The sequence below is a fragment of the Mastigoproctus giganteus genome, chromosome 4 (genome assembly GCF_048544385.1).
Source record: "Mastigoproctus giganteus isolate SK-2022 chromosome 4, ASM4854438v1, whole genome shotgun sequence".
Classification (NCBI taxonomy): Eukaryota; Metazoa; Arthropoda; class Arachnida; order Uropygi; family Thelyphonidae; genus Mastigoproctus; species Mastigoproctus giganteus.
Window position 1 is genome coordinate 85,148,494 of NC_143578.1, and position 20,481 is coordinate 85,168,974.

The 20,481-nt window shown below is 35.6% G+C and overlaps 1 protein-coding gene across 2 annotated transcripts in view; it reads left to right on the forward strand.

The window, feature by feature from the left end:
- The window catches only part of LOC150086881 (pre-mRNA-splicing factor ISY1 homolog), a 235,017-nt gene that overhangs the window by 84,183 nt on the left and 130,353 nt on the right, over positions 1-20,481 (forward strand). For both annotated transcript variants that reach the window (XM_090371648.1, XM_090371649.1), the window contains exon 4: positions 12,052-12,164. In XM_090371648.1, the coding sequence (XP_090227774.1) occupies positions 12,052-12,164 (113 nt within the window). The remainder of the gene's footprint in view (positions 1-12,051; positions 12,165-20,481) is intronic.

Consider the following 20,481-nt stretch of genomic DNA (forward strand, 5'->3'; position numbering starts at 1 on the left):
ATCACCTACTGGGGAGAAAAATACAAAAAAACACCATTTTTGTTTCTGTTTCATTACAGGCCCCACTAGGACTGCAATGGAAAAAAAAAAAAAAAAAGGTAAAAAATAACAGTATTCACTTACGTTGTCAGACACCAAACACCCCTTGTAACTAATAAATTGACAAAACAAAATTGAAAATACTCTCTCATCATTTAGAGAAAATTGGTGGAGAAAGGTATATGGAAGGATATTCTCAAATTTAAAAAAAAAAAAAATTTAAAACTGAAAAGAGTCGTATGCATCAGACACCAGTGACAGACACTCTTTTGACAGGGATTTTGGTAAGCCAGGAAGAGGGCTATTCCTCTTCGTGCCTTACCAATCCAACTTTTTTTTTTCTGTATGAGACCAAGATGTAAATGCCTCAGTGTGATGCTATTCAGACTAAGGCATTTAATATAAAACTGTCAGTTATATACATTTTCTATATATAACTGATAATAAATATTTTCTATCTGTCAGTTAATATATTTTTAAATAAAGCAAGGCACCAGGGAGTCAGTATTTTTTCCACCATCACCTTGCATCAGCCTGCCAAGCATGTGCAACATCAGTAATCCGAATATTCAGCAAGGATGCTCTGAACTCGAGCTCTGAATAAGCTTTAGTTGGGGATTCCGCTATATGATGCAGCAAAATTTCAAGCACATGTGTCACAATAAGTAAAGCAGTAAACAGTTTTACATTTAATTTTTCTTTTTTTTTATTTCACAGTACATCTCATTTCATAACATTCTAGCAACTGTGGCAACTATATTTATTTATTTTGTTTAATAGAATTGGATTTAATAGGTAGGCCTCACACACCTGTATAATTCATTAAAGTGTGGTTTTACTATGTGACACACACAAACACACACGGTCTGGCAGTAAAATTCCCTGAATGGTACAATAAAAAGAACAAAGGGAAGAAGCTCAAAAATGGTTTTATTTTTATTCAAAATAATCACCATCTGACTGAATTCACTTATTACACTGTTGTAAAAGTTTCTGAAAAGAGTCAGCAATGACATCCAAAGTGATTATGTTCAGTTCTGCTGTTACATTTTTCTTTATGTCCTGAAATCTCTTTTGAGGGCAGCCCTTGAGGAATAGGAAGACATCTGCTGATGCTAGATCAGAAGAGGGGTTGGATTATTGATCAGTATAATATAATTTTTCATCAGAAATGTATTCAAAACAAGTGCAGAATGCATGGGGCATTGTCATGCAAGAAGAACCAGCTGCTTTTCTCTCAAAATTACAGCCTCACCCAGGAAATGCTCTTCAATGATCTTTCAAGCATATATGTAGAGCACAGCATTGATGCAATGTTCTACATACAGATGGTACATATTCCTTGTGAGTTAGACCGTGTTTGTCAAAAAAACATGATCAGCATCATCTTGGTTTTTTTTTTTTTTTTATGAAAACCCCAAACATGAGAGGTATTAGAACCTATAGTACTGTGCTTGGGTTGGAGGTTGAGAAGATGAAAGAAGATATTTGTTGACATTAGATTGAACTTCTGTAGACTTTTCAGGAAATACATATGAAGGAAGGTTGTTCCAGAAAACGGCAGTTGAATGAATAAACGAGGAAGATGAAAAGTTGGTTCTGTGAGTTTGAAGTTGGACAGTAAATGGATGTTGGCTGGTGGCGGCATGTGTTTGGACTGTTTTGAAAGAGAGCGGGAATTATAAAGCCAATTCAGAAGAACAGTGCCTATGGAAGTATCTGTAGAAAAGGCAGGCAGCAGAAATAGTACGTCTATGAGACAGTGAGTGGAGAGACTCTGTTAGAGAGGAGTCATTAATTAATCTAACTGCCCTCTTCTGAATGGGATCTAGAAGCCTGAGAGAGGTTTTGGGGGCGCTGCCCCAGATATGGGAACAATATTCCATGGTAGGGCAGATTTGCGATTTGTACAGAGTGAACAGCTGTTTGGAAGAAAAGTAAAGCCGAGAACGAAAGAGAAAACCAAGTTTTTTAGTTGCAATATTTGTGATGTGCTTCTGCCAAGGGAGATTAGAAGTCAGGGTAATCCCTAAAAGAGATATATCATTTTGCCTAGAAATCGGAGAATTGGTAACGGATATTCGAGAAGTTGAAGCTGATTGAGCAGGGCAAGTTTTCTCAAAATGGAAAGTGGAATGCAATGTGCTATCATCAGCAAAACTATGGATAGGATTTTCAGTCAATGGAAGAATGTCATTAATATACAAGAGGAAAAGATTGGGGGGAAAGAACTGAAACTTGGGGGACACCAGCATTAGTGGAAGTTAGAAGACAGAGAGCCATCTACCATCACCCTCAGTGAGCGATCAGAGAGAAAGCTGGATAACCAATTACAAAAAACAGTTGGAAAACCATAAGATGGAAGATTGTTTATTAGATCTTTATGCCAAACATGATCGAAAGCCTTTGAGATGTCAAGGGCAACTGCTTGTGTTTCACCAAACTTTTCCATTGAATTTGTCCATAAATGAGTAACATAAGCCAGAATATCACCAGTGGATCGACACTGACGGAATTCATACTGGCGATTATTGATCAGAAGGAAGGTTTCTAGGTAGTTTAAGATTTGGCAGTTAATTGATTTCTCCATTACTTTACTAGAACCATTATTTCGCAGACTTTTCAAGTTCCATATACAGATTACACATTATCCATAAAGCATGTTATAACAGCTGGTCATTAATTTGGAAAGGTTATCCAGGAAATAAAATCTACCAAATAAAACCTGAACCAAAGCTGTGGCTCTCCAGCTTCCGAAAAAACAGGCGAGATAAAATAATTTTAGGAAGGCTAAGGATTGAGCATACTCACCTGTATCTATTAACTAATGACAGCGCTTCCCAATGTACATCATGTCAAGTACAACTGACCATTCGCTGTTTGTTAGTGGACTGTCCCCACTTTCATAATATCCACTTAAACACCTTTAAATCAATAGCTAATACACAGTCATCAATAAATTTATTACAGATTCTGGAAGATGATATTAATGATAAAGAACTATTTACTTTCCTAAATCGTATAGGAATATATCATAAAATATAGTTATCACAATGAAGCTAATATTTCATATTCACCATTAGAAAGACACAATATGGCCCTAGCAGCCTATGTGTCGTTAAACTCAACAACAACAACATCCATTACTTTAGAAAGAGTAGAAGTAATTGCAATAGGGCAATAATTGGGTGGGAGGGATTTGTCATCCTTTTTAGGAACTGGCTGGATATGAGCAAATTTCCAAGCAGAAGGAAAAACATCTTTGGAAGAAGAAAGTGTAAAAAGGCAGCAAAAAACAAGAGTAAGTTCAGGAGCACAGGTTTTGAGAACAAGTTGAGAAATACCATCAGGACTTGGAACTTTCTTTGCATCAAGATTCGCGGCACCTCCGTAGCCAGGTGGGCAGGAGCAGCAGTGCTTAGCACACGCTTCTTGATTAGACCGGGGTTCGAGCCCGTCACCACCAAATATGGAGGATGCGGAAAGGTCAGGGAATGAACCACCGCATATCCCCGGAGCAATATGGCCTTAGTTGCTAATGCTTCTAAAAAAAAAAAAAAAAAAAAGTCAAAAAAAATGTCAGAGGCATCAAGATTCGTCAAAATCCTTCTGACCTCCTTTTGATGGAAGGAGCTAGATGTTGAATGGAGCGTGCTGGGAATGGTGAGAGGTGTTTTACCACGGTCATTAATACATGAGTTGAAGAAAAATGGGATGCCAGCAGGTCAGCTTTATCCGTGGCTGAAGTGATAACATAATTATCTGGTTTTGACAGATGGGGGAACAGAGATGGGCAAAAGTTGCGGCCAATTGCTTTGGCAAGAGACCAGAATGCTCGGCTGTGATTAGGGCAAGAAGCAAGTTTTCTACTCTTACTCCGTTCAAAATTTAGTTTGGACTGATTAATAACTGCTTTACAATTGTTGCAAGCTGTGGTGTAGGCAGAAAATGAAACTGAAGAATTGGAAACAAGCCAATGCAACGTTCTTCTCTTGAACGACCTTAGCACATTTATTGGAAAAACAAGGTTTAGATAAAGGACAAGATTTTAAAGTGGATTGTGGAATTCCTACAAGAATAATTTCACTGACACGATCCGAGCAAACATCGACTTCAGAAGTTTTGAAACAGTAATCCGACCAAGGAAAAGAAGAAAAGAAATCTCACAGGTCATCCCATTTTGCATTCTTGTAATGCCAAACAATATGAGGTTGGGAATAGCCATGAGATAAAGGCTCCGTTGGAGTGGAGACAATCACCAAGTTGTGACCTAAGGTGCCTAAAGGACCACTCACTTCGACCGTGTACTTAGAAGGGTTGTTTGTAAGAAAAAGATCAAGTGTGTTGTCTGTATGGTTAGGATTGTCCAGTATCCTTGTAGGTAAATGAACAGTCTATGTAAGGTCATTAGTAATTGCAAAAGCCTGAGCATCTCGACCAGTTGGGTCAGTGTGACTAGAAAACAGAAACCAGCTGGAGTTGTGAACATTAAAATCACCAAGGAAAATTACCTCACTGTTAGGAAAGTTGGACTGGAGAAAGTCAAGTGGCAAAGAGAGGAAGTCAAAGAGCTCCAAGTGATTAGTGGAGTTGGGACAACGGTAGAGACAACAGTTGAATTTGACAGAATGAGGTAGAGAGATCTTAAGCCAGAGAAGATCAAAAAGAGGAGATTCCAAATTACCAAGTCTCTGACAGGGAATATCGGAACGGACATATGCACAAGTACAGTCGATTCCAGTTATTTGGGACTCATCGGGACTAGTGCACTTTGGCCCGATTAAGCAGCTGCCCCAATTATCCAAAGTTTCATATAAATAGTTAAAAATACAATGTACCACTTCCTTTACAATTAGTTCACTCTGCAATCAAATCTCATTATGATGGACTTGCCATTGTAAAGTACCGTTCACTATATGATGTGTAGTAAGCGCCTGTCATTGTGACTATGTTTGTGAATTGAATTTTAATTCTATTAAACAGCAATTCTAATGAGCGAAAATAGGAGGAATATTATCCATAGGCTATAAAAGTAAAGATATATTAAGTACCTTTATTACCTTACCAGTTAAAAAAATAAATGATACGTGAAATTCGGAAGAATATACATGATAATCGGAATAATTAATACGTACTGTAATATGTACATACTAACTAAACTAGTTGACATTTCTGTTCACTGACATTTGTGGGTGAGAGTTAAAATTTAAAACAGTAAAAAGATAAGCAATCAATAACAAAAAACACAGCACACACAAATTGCAAGTAACACAATATGTGCAAGTGGGAATGGAGTAACAAGTTACAAAGCTTTAAAAATAGGAATGAAGAGAAGATTCTGAAAATTATTTTTTTTTTATGATTGAAGATTCCATGGAAGTGTAAACACATTTTAACATAACCCACAGAATTCCAGCTGTCAGTATTATCGCAAATTCAATAAGAACGAGTTTACTATCCGTTTATGATAGATTGCACTAACAGAAAAGCCTAATAAACAGGTGACTGCTAATTGTTTTATGGTTGTGACCTCCAGAAATCTGACCGAACTACGTGGTACGGTCGGAGACAATCGTAGGGTAATCTCCAGTGCTGCGGTCTCCTGCCCCGATTAAACAGTATTTTGTTCCAATTAAGCAAACTAAATCCTGGCTATTTTCTTGATTGGATTCTGGTTTTTAAGATTTGTCCCAAATAAACGGCTGTCCCGATTAACCGGTGGCCCAAATAACCGGAATCCACTGTACCACCTTTGAGGCGAAAGGAATCATACAGCGAATAATTTGGGCAACTGAGATGAGCAGTACTTGAATCAAACGATAACTGAGATTCTGTCATAAAAAGTACATGGGGTTTGGCAGACTGCAAGTGGAAATGGATGTCATTGAGATTAGAATTGAGACCATGTATATTTGTGAAATCAACTAGGAAGCGTTTGGGAGGTTTAGATCTTTTCACAGATAAACTTACTCTATTAGTTTGACAATTCATGGTGTATTCAATAGTAAGAAAAAGTGGGGGGGCATGCTGTATGAAGTAATGAAATTTTTGGATATGGCGTACACATGGTAAGAATATACCCAGATCCTTGACATAACGTGGCCTCAACAATGCCCCTGCATACACGTTACTTGGACTCCCTCCAGTCACTATCTGGCAGAGTAGAGGTAGCAAGATTATACACTTGCTGATCGGGAAGCCTCCTAAAGAGTTACCAATAGGTTCAGTCCGGTGTACTACGTAGTGGCCGGCCTGCGAACACTGTTTTAGAGCTGTACCTTTGTTTGGCAAAAAAAAACGTGATTAGCATCATCTTAATTCTGGACGTCTGTAAACAAAACTTTCTGAGCCTTGGTGATGATTTTGAAGTCCACTGCATGCTCTGATGCTTCGTTTCTGGGTCATACTGAAACACCTATCACTCATTTCCAGTGATAATACAGTTAACGAAATTAGGATAGTCTTGACAAGTCTGGATGGTCTCTGCGCGATGGCTTTATTCATTGCATCTGCTCATTCATGAGGCTGTGCAGCACAAATTTCACGGACCTTTTCTCTAAATTTTCATGCAGAATTTGGCAAATCTTCTCCCTATTCATATCCAACTCATCAGCCATCATTCTGATGGTCAAATGACTATCTTTTGCCACAATTTACTCAAACCTTTGCATTTCTGTCCTCATTTTGACAGGTTGATGGGCACTCATTTCTTGGGTCTTCACAGACATCCGTACATCCACTGTGAACTGCTTATACCATTCAAACATGCTGGTACAACTTTCATCACCATAAACAAATTTGAACATTTAATAAGTTTATACTGCAGAGTTTTCCAGTTTAAAGCAAAAATTAATATTTGTTTGTTTGATCCATTGCAAAATCATGACATGGAACATTATAGCACTACTAACAAAAAACATTTCTACTAACAATCTCTTTACCTCCATCTGTTGTAGGAAGTTTGAACTACAGCATACCACTTCCATTTATTTTCAAACTCATGGAACAGGACCACAACAGCACCAATTTGGGAACTTTATCACTACACCTCGTATATATATTCAGCAAATGTGCTGTAATGTGCCATCATACAATGCGTATATCAAGTTAGATGCATACTTATTTGTCATCTGGTCTGCCATTGTGTACAACAATGGCAGACCAGAAGGGATCCTCTTATCAAGAGAGGCTTAAGTTCTGCAAATTGCAGTGGCTGGAGACTAGGCACCTGTGCGGTGATCTGATTGAGGTGTACAAGGCCTTGAATGGGTTCAGCACGCTGAATTCTGATGGGATCCTTCCACTTGTTCAGATTACGAACCTAAGGGGGCATAAATTCAAATTACGAAAGGATAGATGTGCGGAAATTTGCCTTTAGCCAGCGGGTGGTTAATTGCTGGAACAAACTTCCATCTGTCGTTGTGGAAGTTGATAGGTTGAATAAATTTAAGGAGGAACTGGACAGGCATTTGGAGGGAATTGTGTGTTTTTTTTTTTTTTTTTGGCTGATGCTGCATAAGCTCATACATTTTGCTTTCTTGCATCACATGCTACTACTACAAATTTGAAATTATGTGCATGAAACCTACACACTACCACGTTACTTTTTCTTGATATTGTCATATCAATTTTTGGTTGTCCATCAATGCGTATTACATATTTTGATCTATTATATATTTTGTGTATAAAAAGTTTTATTCAGTTCCTATGTGTAGATAGTCTTATTACCTGTAATGTAAATATTGAAATAAAAATTGAACTTTTAAAGTGGTTTCTAACATGGTTACAGACATTGAAAGAAGTTGTACATTCAAAAAAAAAGGATGATCTGATGAACAGCTACATATTATTTTAAAACAGAAAAAAAAAACATTCTAGACAAACGACATTGTTATTTTTTTTTAAAATGCGATAAGTTCCTCTGCATGTTTGTTTTCATTTCAATAAATTTTTATTATTTTTGTTTATTAACTTTTGAGAAATACTTCCGTTTTTGATAACTAATTGTTTACCAGTCATAGCATAATATGTACTGTGTGTTTGTGCGTGGGGTTTCTACCCATTCCTCTTTTAGCAGGTTTGTCTCTGTTTTTATATATTTTTTTGTCCCTAAAACATCCCATTTTTGACCACATTCTGTATTTTCTCAAAACTTTGAAGGAACATGACAGCAGAGTCCTGACTGTCATTATCACCATAGTTGTTCAGAAGCTTCTATTGTTATATTCCTTCCCCAGTTATGAGTACCAGTGGCCAATTCTAGACAGAATTTAATAAGCCATAATTTGCTTGTTGGTGAAGTGTGAGTTGAATTAAAAAAAAAAAAAGCTGACTATCACAACCTACTAAAAATGGTAGAGTATATCTTATCAGTTCATATTAGCAGTGCCAGAGCAGAAAGAGTATTTACAGTACATTTGTGGACTCAAAAAATTTGTGGACTGATGTAAAATAGAGTAAATGTAGAGTTTGTAAGAGCAGAACTATAAAGTAGAATTATTTCAATAAAAATTGTTCAGAATGTTTTAACTGTTGGAATGCAACTAAAATTAAAAGCAGCTATAGAGGTAACAAAAAAATTTATTTAAAATTTTTGAAGTTTGTTATAATATTTGTGTAATATAATAAAATTATAATATACAGGGTGATTCACTACCAGTGCGACGAACTTGCAGGAGGTGTAGGGGGCACAAAGACGAATCGGAATCGCATAGCATTGGAGGGTCCAAAATGCCTTCGTCATGCGGTAGAGGACGTTGAATGGGAGGTCGCGTGAACAGCGATCCTGCTGGAAGTCAGCATTTGCGAACCGTTTCTGTTGAAGAAACCAAGTAGCAAAAGTCCTCCAGAGTGGATAATCCGCAGGCTCCAATGATTGGACGTGTTGCAGATGGTATGAACTCATTTGGTTTGTTGACAGTATTGTCCATACAGTGGATTGGGAAATACCCAATCATTGGCCTATCGCTCGAGTACTCGTACTCGGATTGCCTTCTGCAAGACGTAGAACATTCTCCTCATTGTCTGGTGTCCTCGTCGTTCGCTCTTGATTCATGGTACCTCTCGTGAAACAACCAGTCTCATGTAACCTTCTGTGCACACGTGCGAAAATCGTATGATGAGGAGCACGCCTGTACGGGAAACGTTCCTGGTACAAGCGCAGAGCGGCGCGCCCATTACAGTCCGCAGCTCCATACGCGAGGTGCATGTCAGCCAGTTCAACGTTTGAATACTCTTCTATCCTACTGCCTCGGGAACCGGTTCGCAAATGCTGACTTCCAGCGAGATCGCTGTTCACGCGACCTCCCGTTCAACTTCCTCTACCGCATGACGAAGGCATTTCGGACCCTGAAATGCTATGTGATTCCGATTCGTCTTTGTGCCCCCTACAACTCCTGCAAGTTTGTCGCACTGGTAGTGAATCACCCTGTATAACAGGGGTGGCCAACAAGTCGCTTTAATTTCGGTCGATCACAACGAATTTTAAATATATTTGATAAATTGATTAGTCAAAATCTAAATATTATTATTATGCACCCCACTGCATAAGCTTATTACAAATCCGCTGAACCACGTGACTACTCTTGTCGCCACGCAGCCGCTAGGCTTATCAAGTGAAAATTCATGCAGTTACATTGTGGAGAGCATTGTGTGTGTATGTGTCGAATTCTTATTTAGCTTACTTAATATTAATAACTGGACAGTACTTAAACGTTAATATAATAACCTTTGATTTAAAATGAATACTACGAAATGGAGTAAAATGTATCATTTTCATCAAGAGTGAGAACTAGAATACTTATTTGTAATGTTGTTTGATTTGCAATGCTTCTGTGGCCATACCCAAAAAAGGAAATTTAGAAAGTGCACTTCAGTGCACTCCATGGTAAATACCAATCGGATTATCCGCCTAATAGTGACCTTAGAAAAAATAAATTAAAAGAATTTAAATCTAGATTATTTGCACAACAAAATTTCTTCATTTACAATCTAAAGCAGTAACTGCAGCATCATTTGAAGTGAGCCGTCTTGCAAAAATATGCAAACCATTTTCTGATGGTCAATTCATCAAAGACACATTTTTAGAAATAACAGATTCTCTTTTTGAAAATTCCAAGAACAAAAATGAAATTAAAAGTGCTCTTTAAGATCTGCAATTATCTCGAAATACTGTGATGTGCCGCATAGTAAAAATGTGAGCGAACAATTGCGTGCTCATATTGCTAATTGTGCCCTTTTCTTTACAACTGGATGAATATACAAATGTCAGTGACATAGCTCAATTGCTCGCTCGTTTTTATTCGTATGGTGTTTGATGATTCTGCCACTAGAGAAGAACTGCTGGGTGTGGTTTCGTTAAAAGAAAGAACTGGAGGTCTTGATATATTTAATACATTCAAAAATTTTATTTGCTTAAATTGCCACTATTTAAGCTCGTATCAATAATAACAGATGAAGCTAAAGCAATGACGGGGCATCTTAACGGATTCATTGCATTGTGCCAAATGAATTCCCAGATTTTTTGAGTTACCACTGTATCATCCATCATAAAGTGTTAACCAGCAAAAGATTAAATACTAAAAGTGTTATGGACATAGCTTTAAATATCGTGAATTCCATCAGAGGACACAACCTCTTCAAAGGAGACTTTTCAAAATGCAACTTGATGAAAATTAACCAGATCTGATATTATACACAAATGTGAGGTGGCTGAGTCGGAGCAAGTTTCTACAGAGATTTCGAAATTTGCTGAATGAAATTAAAAATTTGTTTATCAAAGGGGAGATGATTATCAGTAAACAAAAAAATATGGAGTGGTTATGTCATCTGTTTTTTTTTTTTGGCAGATTTCACCAGTAAATTAAGTAATCTGAATTTGGAATTACAAGGAAAAAAATAAAAATGTGGATGACATGATTAATAGTATTTCTGCATATATAAATATCAATTTTCACAATGGCTAAAGATCTGAAAGAAAAAAAATTTGATCATTTTGCAAATATTAAGATCATATTGTTTCTGAAATTGAGAAAGTTGTTGATGATTTTAAAACCAGATTCAGTGATTTTAAAACAATTGAAGAAATTGTTCAATATATTTCTTATCCATTTAATGTCGACTTAGATACAAAACAAATTTCAGAAAAATCTCTGAGATTTTTCACATGCAGAAAATATTACTTGAAAATGAAATTATTACATTACTAAACGATATCTTCTTAAAAGCCAGATCATCAGAAAAAGACTTTTTGGAAATATGTTTGCCGAGAAAAGTACCCAAATGTAAAAAAATGCAGTGAACTTTTAAATTCCTGTTTTGGTTTCACATCTCTATGCGAATCGGCCTTTTCTTATTTGAAACAAGCAAAAACAAAGAATATCTCTACTTTTACGGACTTGCATACAGAAGATTCTTATCACAGTATATTCCCAATTTTGAAAACTTGGCAGATGACATGAAGCCACCAACTTCACATAAATTTAAAATTTAAATACACGTGAATTTAAAATAAGAATTCTGAATTGTATTTAATTTTAAAATTTATAAACAACATTTTTCAGTATGTGTTGATAAACTTTTTTAACCATGTGTAATGAAATTCTTAAGATGGTAGATCGTGGCACATTTTGAAGAAAAAAGTAAGATCGCATCACAAATTAAGTTGGTCACCCCTGGTATATAATAATAATAGACTAAATGTTATGGTGGAGGTTTTTTTGTCCCACTTTTTTTGCTTTTGAAAAGTGGACTCTATGTATATATAAATGGGATAAGTAATGACAATTTATAACTTTTATGGAGCCTGTTGCATACAAATGTGCATGCTACAGCATTCATTTCTACTATGCTTTTTTTCTCCCTACAATATGTTTTGCACATAATATTAGGATCAGATGTGTTTATGTGAGATTTTCTTTCAAAATTAATTTTTTTCAAATAATTAATGCACACTTCCACTTGATAGTTGGTAGAGCAGTTGGTCACTTGTAATGTAATAGTTTCTATTTACAGCTGGCTTGGGAGAATTCCGAATTCGTGATTTGAATGATGAGATCAACAAATTACTCAGAGAGAAAGGTCATTGGGAAACTAGGATTAAAGAACTTGGTGGCCCTGATTATTCAGTTAGTAAGAAAAGTAAAACTTTGAAAGCTTTAAATTAAGAGGTCTTGATTATGTTTCTGCATCTTATCTTTCACACTACTAGTTTTAAAACAATTTGCTATTTATAACTAACAAAGATCTGTGTGTTAGCATAGAGTTTTTTTAAACATCACACATATTGAGATAATACTGAACAATAATATTTTTTAATTCTTTTCAAATAGAAATACAGTAAACCCTCGATTTAACAGACCCTGATATAACGGATTTCAGATTTAACGGACCGGACAAATAATAATACAGTAATGTACATATTAATCTCGACCATATTTTTTTTTAGGTTATATAAAACTTCAGTGTTGTTATTATTAATTATCTATTTCCATTATTGTTTTGATAATTACCTACTTTTTTTTTATAATCAAATTCAGGAAATTGTTTTTTATTCTTTCTGAAAGCGTGTTCAATAGCTGTTTTCCCAGATAACATAAGAGCATGTGGTGACTTGTGAGCTGAACATGACTTGGGGCACTAAACTGCAGGTCTACAGACTCGCTTTGTTTCAGTCTCAGTATGCCTCAAGCTATCGTGTGGTCAAGTTGTATACAGAGTGTTTCTGTGATTTCTGAATTGTGACTTTTATTAAATAGTTTTGCAATCTTTACAATTTAAAATGGCATCATGGGATAGAGGACTTAAAAGAAAGTGTGTGAATTTAAATGTGGCACAGAAATTAGAGCTAATTGAGAAATTAGAACAAGGCTTCTCAGTAGCACGTGTTTCTGAAATTTATGGCGTCAAAAAACAAACTGTTTCTGATATCCGTAAATCAAAGGCCAAATTGCAACATTTTTCTTTAAAATACAGTGTTGATAGCTCTAAATGTGGTTCTACAGAGGGGAGTAGAAAACACATGAAAGTTGCACAAGATAAAAAATTTAGAAGAAGCTGTGTATAAGTGGTATGTTCAACAGAGATCTAGTGGTGTTAATGTATGAAATTTGAGTTGAAATCTGCATATGAGACCCTTGGAAAACACATTGGATTTAATGTTAAGGCAAGTGATGTGTGGCTGTGGCATCTTAGAAAAAGGCATGGCATTGTGAACAAGAAAACCTGTGGTGAATCTTTAAGTGCAGACACTTCACAAGTTGAGCCATTTAGAAAATTTATAAATGAACTTATTAAATCTGAGGGCCTTATTTTATCACAGGTTTACAATGCCGATGAAACTGGCCTGTTCTATTGTGCTGTTCCTGAAAATACACTGGCCTACAAACATGAACACTGCACTCCTGGTCACAAGTTAAGTAATGTGCGAATTTCTGCTTTAATTTAATTTCTGCTTTAATTTGTGCAAATGCTGATGGCTTGCATTGCCTGAAGCACCTGGTGATAGGGAAATCAACGAAACCACGCACTCTTATAGACATTATGAATCAGTTGCCTGTTATTTACACCAGCTCAGAGAATGTGTGGTTTACTTCAGAGATTTTTTCTGACTGGTTCTTCAACCACTTCGTCTCTGATGTAAGGCACTTCCAGACAGAGGTTCTAAAAATTTCCCCCAATAATGTAAAGGCATTGTTGCTTCTTGACAACGCTCCTGCTCATCCTAGTGTTGAGAAGTTAGGATGGCAGAATTAAATATCTTTTTTTTGCTTCCTAACACAACTTCAGTTGTTCAGCGAATGGACCAGGGAATAATTGCAGCTTGCAAGAAGCTGTATAAGAAGAACTTTTGGAAGAAGTAATGGTTGTGTTGGAGGATGAAGAAGATGCAAAACAAGTCACAAGAGGAGCCAGGACACTTCAGAATCTGATCCCACAACATTAAGTCTGCACTTTTAACTTTGCAGCTGCTTGGAAGGAGATGAAGACTATGACTTTGGCAAAAGAAGTTGTGCAGTCCATTCCATTCCAGTTATTTGGGACACATCCGAGACTAGTGCATTTTGGCCCAATTAAGCGGTTGCCCCAATTATCCAAAGTTTCACGTAAATAGTTAAAAATACAATGTACCCCCCCCCTTTACAATTGGTTCACTGTACAATCAAATCACGTTACAAAGAACTCAACATAGTAAAGTACCGTTCACTATACGATGTGCTGTAAGCGCCGGTCATTGTGATCATGTTTGTGAATTGAATTTTAATTCTATTAAACAGCGATTCTAATTAGCGAAAATAGGAGGAATATTATCCACAGGCTATAAAAGCAAAGATATATTAAGCACAAATTTACCCTTTATTACGTTACCAATTAAAAAATTAAATGATACGTGAAAATTGGAAGAATATACGTGATAATTGGAGTAATTAATACATACTGTAATAGGTACATACGAACTAGTTGCACGTAAATAGTTAAAAATACAATGTACCCCCCCCCCCCTTTACAATTGGTTCACTGTATAATCAAATCACGTTACAAAGAACTCAACATAGTAAAGTACCGTTCACTATACGATGTGCTGTAAGCGCCGGTCATTGTGATCATGTTTGTGAATTGAATTTTAATTCTATTAAACAGCGATTCTAATTAGCGAAAATAGGAGGAATATTATCCACAGGCTATAAAAGCAAAGATATATTAAGCACAAATTTACCCTTTATTACGTTACCAATTAAAAAATTAAATGATACGTGAAAATTGGAAGAATATACGTGATAATTGGAATAATTAATACATACTGTAATAGGTACATACGAACTAGTTGACATTTCTGTTCACTGACATTTCTGGGTGGGGGTTAAAATTTAAAACAGTAAAAAGATAAGCAATCAATAACAAAGAACACGGCACATACAAATTGCAAGTAACATGATACGCACAAGTGAGAACAGAGTAACAAGTTACAAAGCTTTAAAAATAGGAATTAAGAGAAGATCTGAAAATTAACTTTTTTATATGATTGAAGATTTTATGGAAGTGTAAACACATTTCTTCATAATAACCCACAGAATTTTTTATTGTTTTATGGTTGTGACCTCCAGAATTTCGACCGAACCACGTGGTACCATCGGAGACAATCGTAGGGTAATGTCCAGTGCTGCAGTCTCCGGCCCCGATTAAACGGCATGCTGTCCCAATTAAGTGAAGTAAACCCTGGCTATTTTCTCGATCGGTTTCTGTTTTTTAAGATTTGCCCCAAATAAATGGCTGCCTCGATTAACTGGTGGCCCAAATAACCAGAATCCACTGTACAATATTGAACTGGATTTAGATTTTGATGGATTTGAGGCAAATGACTTTCGGCACACCCTTATAAATGCTGGCAGCCAGGAAACAACTGAAGATGATGTTCTGAAATTACTTGAAAATGATGGTGATCCTGGCTACCAAGTCCTCATTGAAGAAGAAAATGTGGACAAGGTTCAATATGGAAGAAGAAGACATTGAGGAAGAGCAAATTACACCAGCACGGCCTACACTGTCTGAAATGAGAAATCTCACAGACATCACCATCCACTACATAGGGACATCTTCTGACCCTGAAATTGTCCCCTAATATGAATATTTTCGGCAGTTGAGGGCAATCATTATTAAGAAACAACAGAATGGTAAACAACTGAAGCTGTACGCTTTCTTTAAGCGAACGTCACCGACTTCCACTCCTACTTCACCTCTAATTTGTGAACATTTCAGAAGAATCTGAAGCTGAGTATTCCCCTTCACCTCTACCTTCAGATATTGAATAACAACTACTATACTACTACCTCTGTGGTCACGGCAAAATACTCTTCAACTACACTGTCAAAAAAGTGTGTAAATATTACGCATGCTTTATTATAATATAATAATTTTATTTTGTACAGTACTGATTATTGTATTAAAGCTTTTTTAAGAACAAAAAAATGCCCCCCTCAGGTTACATTCAATTTAATTGACTTTTGGCATTAACAGACACCCCCCTTCTCCCCCTATTAGTCCGTTAAATCAAGGGTTTACTGTACATGATTCTGATGTATTTGAATGCAGTGAATTTAAAATCCTAAACATTGAGATGGTAACAAATTACCCATATTATCAAATTTTATCTGTACTTTTAAATTACAAAGGAAATATTAAAATTTGATATCACCTATCAGTTTTGTGGGAAGTGGAAACAAAAATTGTTTATATTTGAAACTCCATCACTATTAGCTTGTACAGAGATTAGATTGTATTTAAGATTCTTTCTTTTTCTTTTTTTTTGTGAGGCATCCACCACACTCTCACGTATCCATCATTGCTAAAACAAAGTGAATTGTGGTTCTATGACAGTCCTCATTTAAATGTGTATAGTTTACCTTTTAAGTATATTTCTTATTTATTGTGTTCTTACTAGTTTACCAACACCATATGGACTATAATGGTAAAATATTAGGGATGCCAGAAAGTAATGTTTTGTAGCAAATGACAAACCTGTTTTTCAGTCAGATAATGAATTATATAATTGTTATTTTTACCAAGCACAATTGCCCATCTTGAAACCAAATGTTTAATCTCCTCTTTTATAAGAAGAATTTTGAGATTCTCAATTTCACCTCATCAGTATTTTTAAGAATTTCACCACTTAGTGTTTCAGAGAGCTGAACAAATGGTAGTGTGAAAGTACTTCATCCTGCAGAATGACATCTTTCTCATTGACAAATGCTGGATGTTTTTCTGTTAAAGCTTCATTCAGACATTCCATTTATTGACAATTGATATTGGTTGTGGTGGTCTTATCTGGTTCCTAGTACTTCAAAGTGAACTGAACTATGTTTCAACCAAACATGCTACAAGACGACTTTTTTTTTTGGGTGTGGAACTGGCAGCTGACCTGGAAAACACCACTGGTGCTTGCATTTTCTGTTAATTGGCAGAACTAATTTCTTATCTCCACTAACAATTTGATTTAAAAAGGTTCCTCTTCCTGTTTTTCAGCAAAATGTTGCAAATTGTTGATCCTGTACCTTGGACTCTGTTTTAAGCTGACAGTTCATGTGGAGCCCAAATTCCTTGTCTATTGACGATGTTGCTCTTGCACAGTAGACCCCGATGAATTAGGTTTTCTTGATAACTTCATGATGATATGACATGAATGCGCCTCAGTGTTTGAGAGTACAGCTCTGTTAGCCTTCCTGAACAGAAGGCATCAGAAAGGCTGAAATTTCTGATTGGGATTTTATGAACCAACCTTGCAGGCAACTAGTGTCTGCAAATGCCAGTGGCTGATTCATCTAGATGTGCCAAGATGAGGGAAGTAGGCATTAAAAATGAATAAGCTTACAACCTAGTGATGAGAAATATCCATAATGTGTGAGATAGGTGTAGTAGATGAACAGAGCAGATCTTTTTCGTGGTCATTATTGATCTCTTACCCTGTTGAAATTCACACAATGATAAGTATCACTCTCTCTAATTGTTTTGTTAGTCATCCTGTATGGGGATACCTAGAAAGAAAAATTGCTATCAAAATTTAAAGAATAACATCTGTTTCATCTGAAAGCACATTTTGGCATATATTTTATTTTTTTGGCACTGCTTAATATCTGATGAACAACATCCAAAGTTAAGTTACATAAAAAAACATTTTTTTTACAGCATCCCCTACATTACACCTAATTCTGTTTTTGCACCAACTTTTTTTACATGAATTTGATTTAACACGAATTCAAAATAAATATTTCATTCTCTTTTTACGCGAGTCATTTTGATTTAACACGATTTTTGTGAATTTTTTTTTTGCCTAAATTCTAAGAAAATTATTTGTAACATATTTGTACCATTTCTATATTACACGCACCAATAGATTGGATAACAGCTAGTGTGTGCATTTTGAAACGCGTGCTTTTGTTTACCAATGTGTACGTTTAGGTATCTATGGATCATTGTTTTTATTGAATTTGGTGCACATCTACAGTATTCGTGCATTGTATCTTCGGAAGACATTTAGTAGTAAGCTCTATTTCAAAGTGAAAGACTTTAGTGAAATTTGTGCACATATAAATTTATTAATTTTGCTGATAGTCAATAAATTGTAAGTTTACAAATTTTTCATACATTTTTTTATTAAATATAACAGATATTTTTCAGTAGCCCTTATATAATGTCGAATAATTCGCCAATTACCAAAATGAAAAGGAAAGTGATTTCTTTGGAACTTAAAATTCAAATTTTAGATCGTCTTGCAACTGGACAAGGGGCTACGTCTATAGGAAAGCATTTTGGTGTACATGAAGCTACCGTAAGAACTATTAAGAAAAATGAAGCTGCAATTAGGAAGTCGGTATGTTCTGAAACAAAAGTGTTAATTCATCATCATATACAAGAGATATTGTCAAGGAAAAAATGGAAAAGGCTCTGGTAATATGGATAGAAGATCAGTCACAAAAAAAGTACCAGTAGATGGAAATGCCATCAAGCAAACAGCACTAAGAATTTACAGACAGATTAAAGAAAAGGAGCCAAGCACTTCATCTCAGTTAAACTTAACGAATTTCTCTATGTTACGAATTTTTTCGCAAAACATTGCACCTTGAAACGAAATTACATGTAAAATTAACCCCCCATAGTGAAGTATTAGGCTCTCTATAACGAATTTTTAAAAAAATTAGTAAAAGCATTTTAAGGTTTTCAAGCATTTACTGCTAAACGACTGCTCAAATATACTGCCTCATTCCTTCCGAAATTGCGCATTAGCATCTGGAATTAAATAATCATCCTTTTAGTGAACACTTGTGGCCATTGATGCCCGTAGGAGGGTCTTTATTTCATTTTTGTTGCAGTTATTAAACCAAATGGGTTTTCTTAAAAGTGGTCGTAAAATTTACAATAAATAGGGTAGATTTGTAAATTGATGTTGGCTCAGGGGAAAACGAAATTCGCTGCGGTAAACTTGAGCATGCTGCGGCGGCAATACATAGAATGCTACCATAGTCGGTTTTTAGTAACGCCTACTGAGTGACATTCGCTTCTCTCCTCAACTGTACCATGTGACCTTCCTGTCAATCATTATATGATATGTCTGTTCTCATCTAACTGGACTCCCGGTAGATTGTTTTCGTGAATTTTTTTTTTAATTTCGTTTGTCATCAATCACATAGGCTATATGCTCTTGTATTTTTTTTTCTGAAAAGTAACATACAGCAGTAACCATAAATTTTCTTTTGTGTATATATGAATGAAAGCAGAATAAAAGAAATTCACAGTCGTATATTTCTTCAAAGTGATTGATAGGAAAGGTCACGTGATACTGTTGAATTAGCAAGTGAACGTCATTGAGTAGGCAGTTCTAACAATTCACTATATGGCCAGCGCAGCGAAGTTTGCGGTGTATGTATCGGCAAGAGCTGCAGTCGAGTAATTCTTACAATTGCGGAAACAATATCGAAAAGAAAGTGTTTTAAATATTAATGATAAAGCAAAGATTGTTATGATATTGACCAAGGTTTTAAGAAAAAGATGTTGCAGAGAAATATGGCATACCTGCAAGCAGTTTATCTACGATTTTAAAAAATCGAGAATCAATTTTAAATGCAATTGAAGGAGGAGCAGACAAGAAATGAATTAAGTTGTGTATATACGAAGATGTTGATAAAGCTATTCTAAAATGGGTGCAAATGATACGTGAAAAGAATATACCAATATCTGGCCTAATAATTAAGCAATAAGCTCTGAAATTTGCACAGTCCCTTTGAATTTCATTCCAAGGGACTGTGCAAATACAGAATTTAATGCGAGCACTGGGTGGCTAGATAAATTTAAGAAGCGCCGCAGAATTGTGGAAAAGGTTATTTGTGGAGAAAGTGTTAATGTAAGCAAAGAAGATTGCAACAGTTGGAGGAACAATACCTTAAAGAAGACTTTGGAAGAATATGAGCGTAAGGATGTTTTTAATGCTGAAGAAATGGGTTTATTCTTTTAAATGTTTACCGAATAGAACACTTGCTTTTAAGGATGATAAATGTTTTGGCGGAAAACAAAGCAAAGAAAGAATTACTGTGCTAGTTGGAGCAAATATGACAGGAAGTGAAAAATTAAGACTTTTAGTCATCGGAATATCAAAAAACCCAAATTGTTTTAGAGGCACAAAATCTTTGGAAGTTGACTACACCTTTAATAAAAAAACATGGATGACAAGTGATATTTTTGAAGAATGGATATTAAAACTAGACAAGCATATAACAAAAAAATTAAAAAAGAAAATCGTGTTGGTAACTGACAACTGTCCGGCACATCCTGCCAAACTTAAAAGTGCGAAGTTGTGGTTTTTACCACCAAACATAACGTCAAAACTCCGCCAATGGACCAAGGCATTATTAAAAATTTTAAATTTCATTATCGAAAGAGAATAATAATGCAGATTGT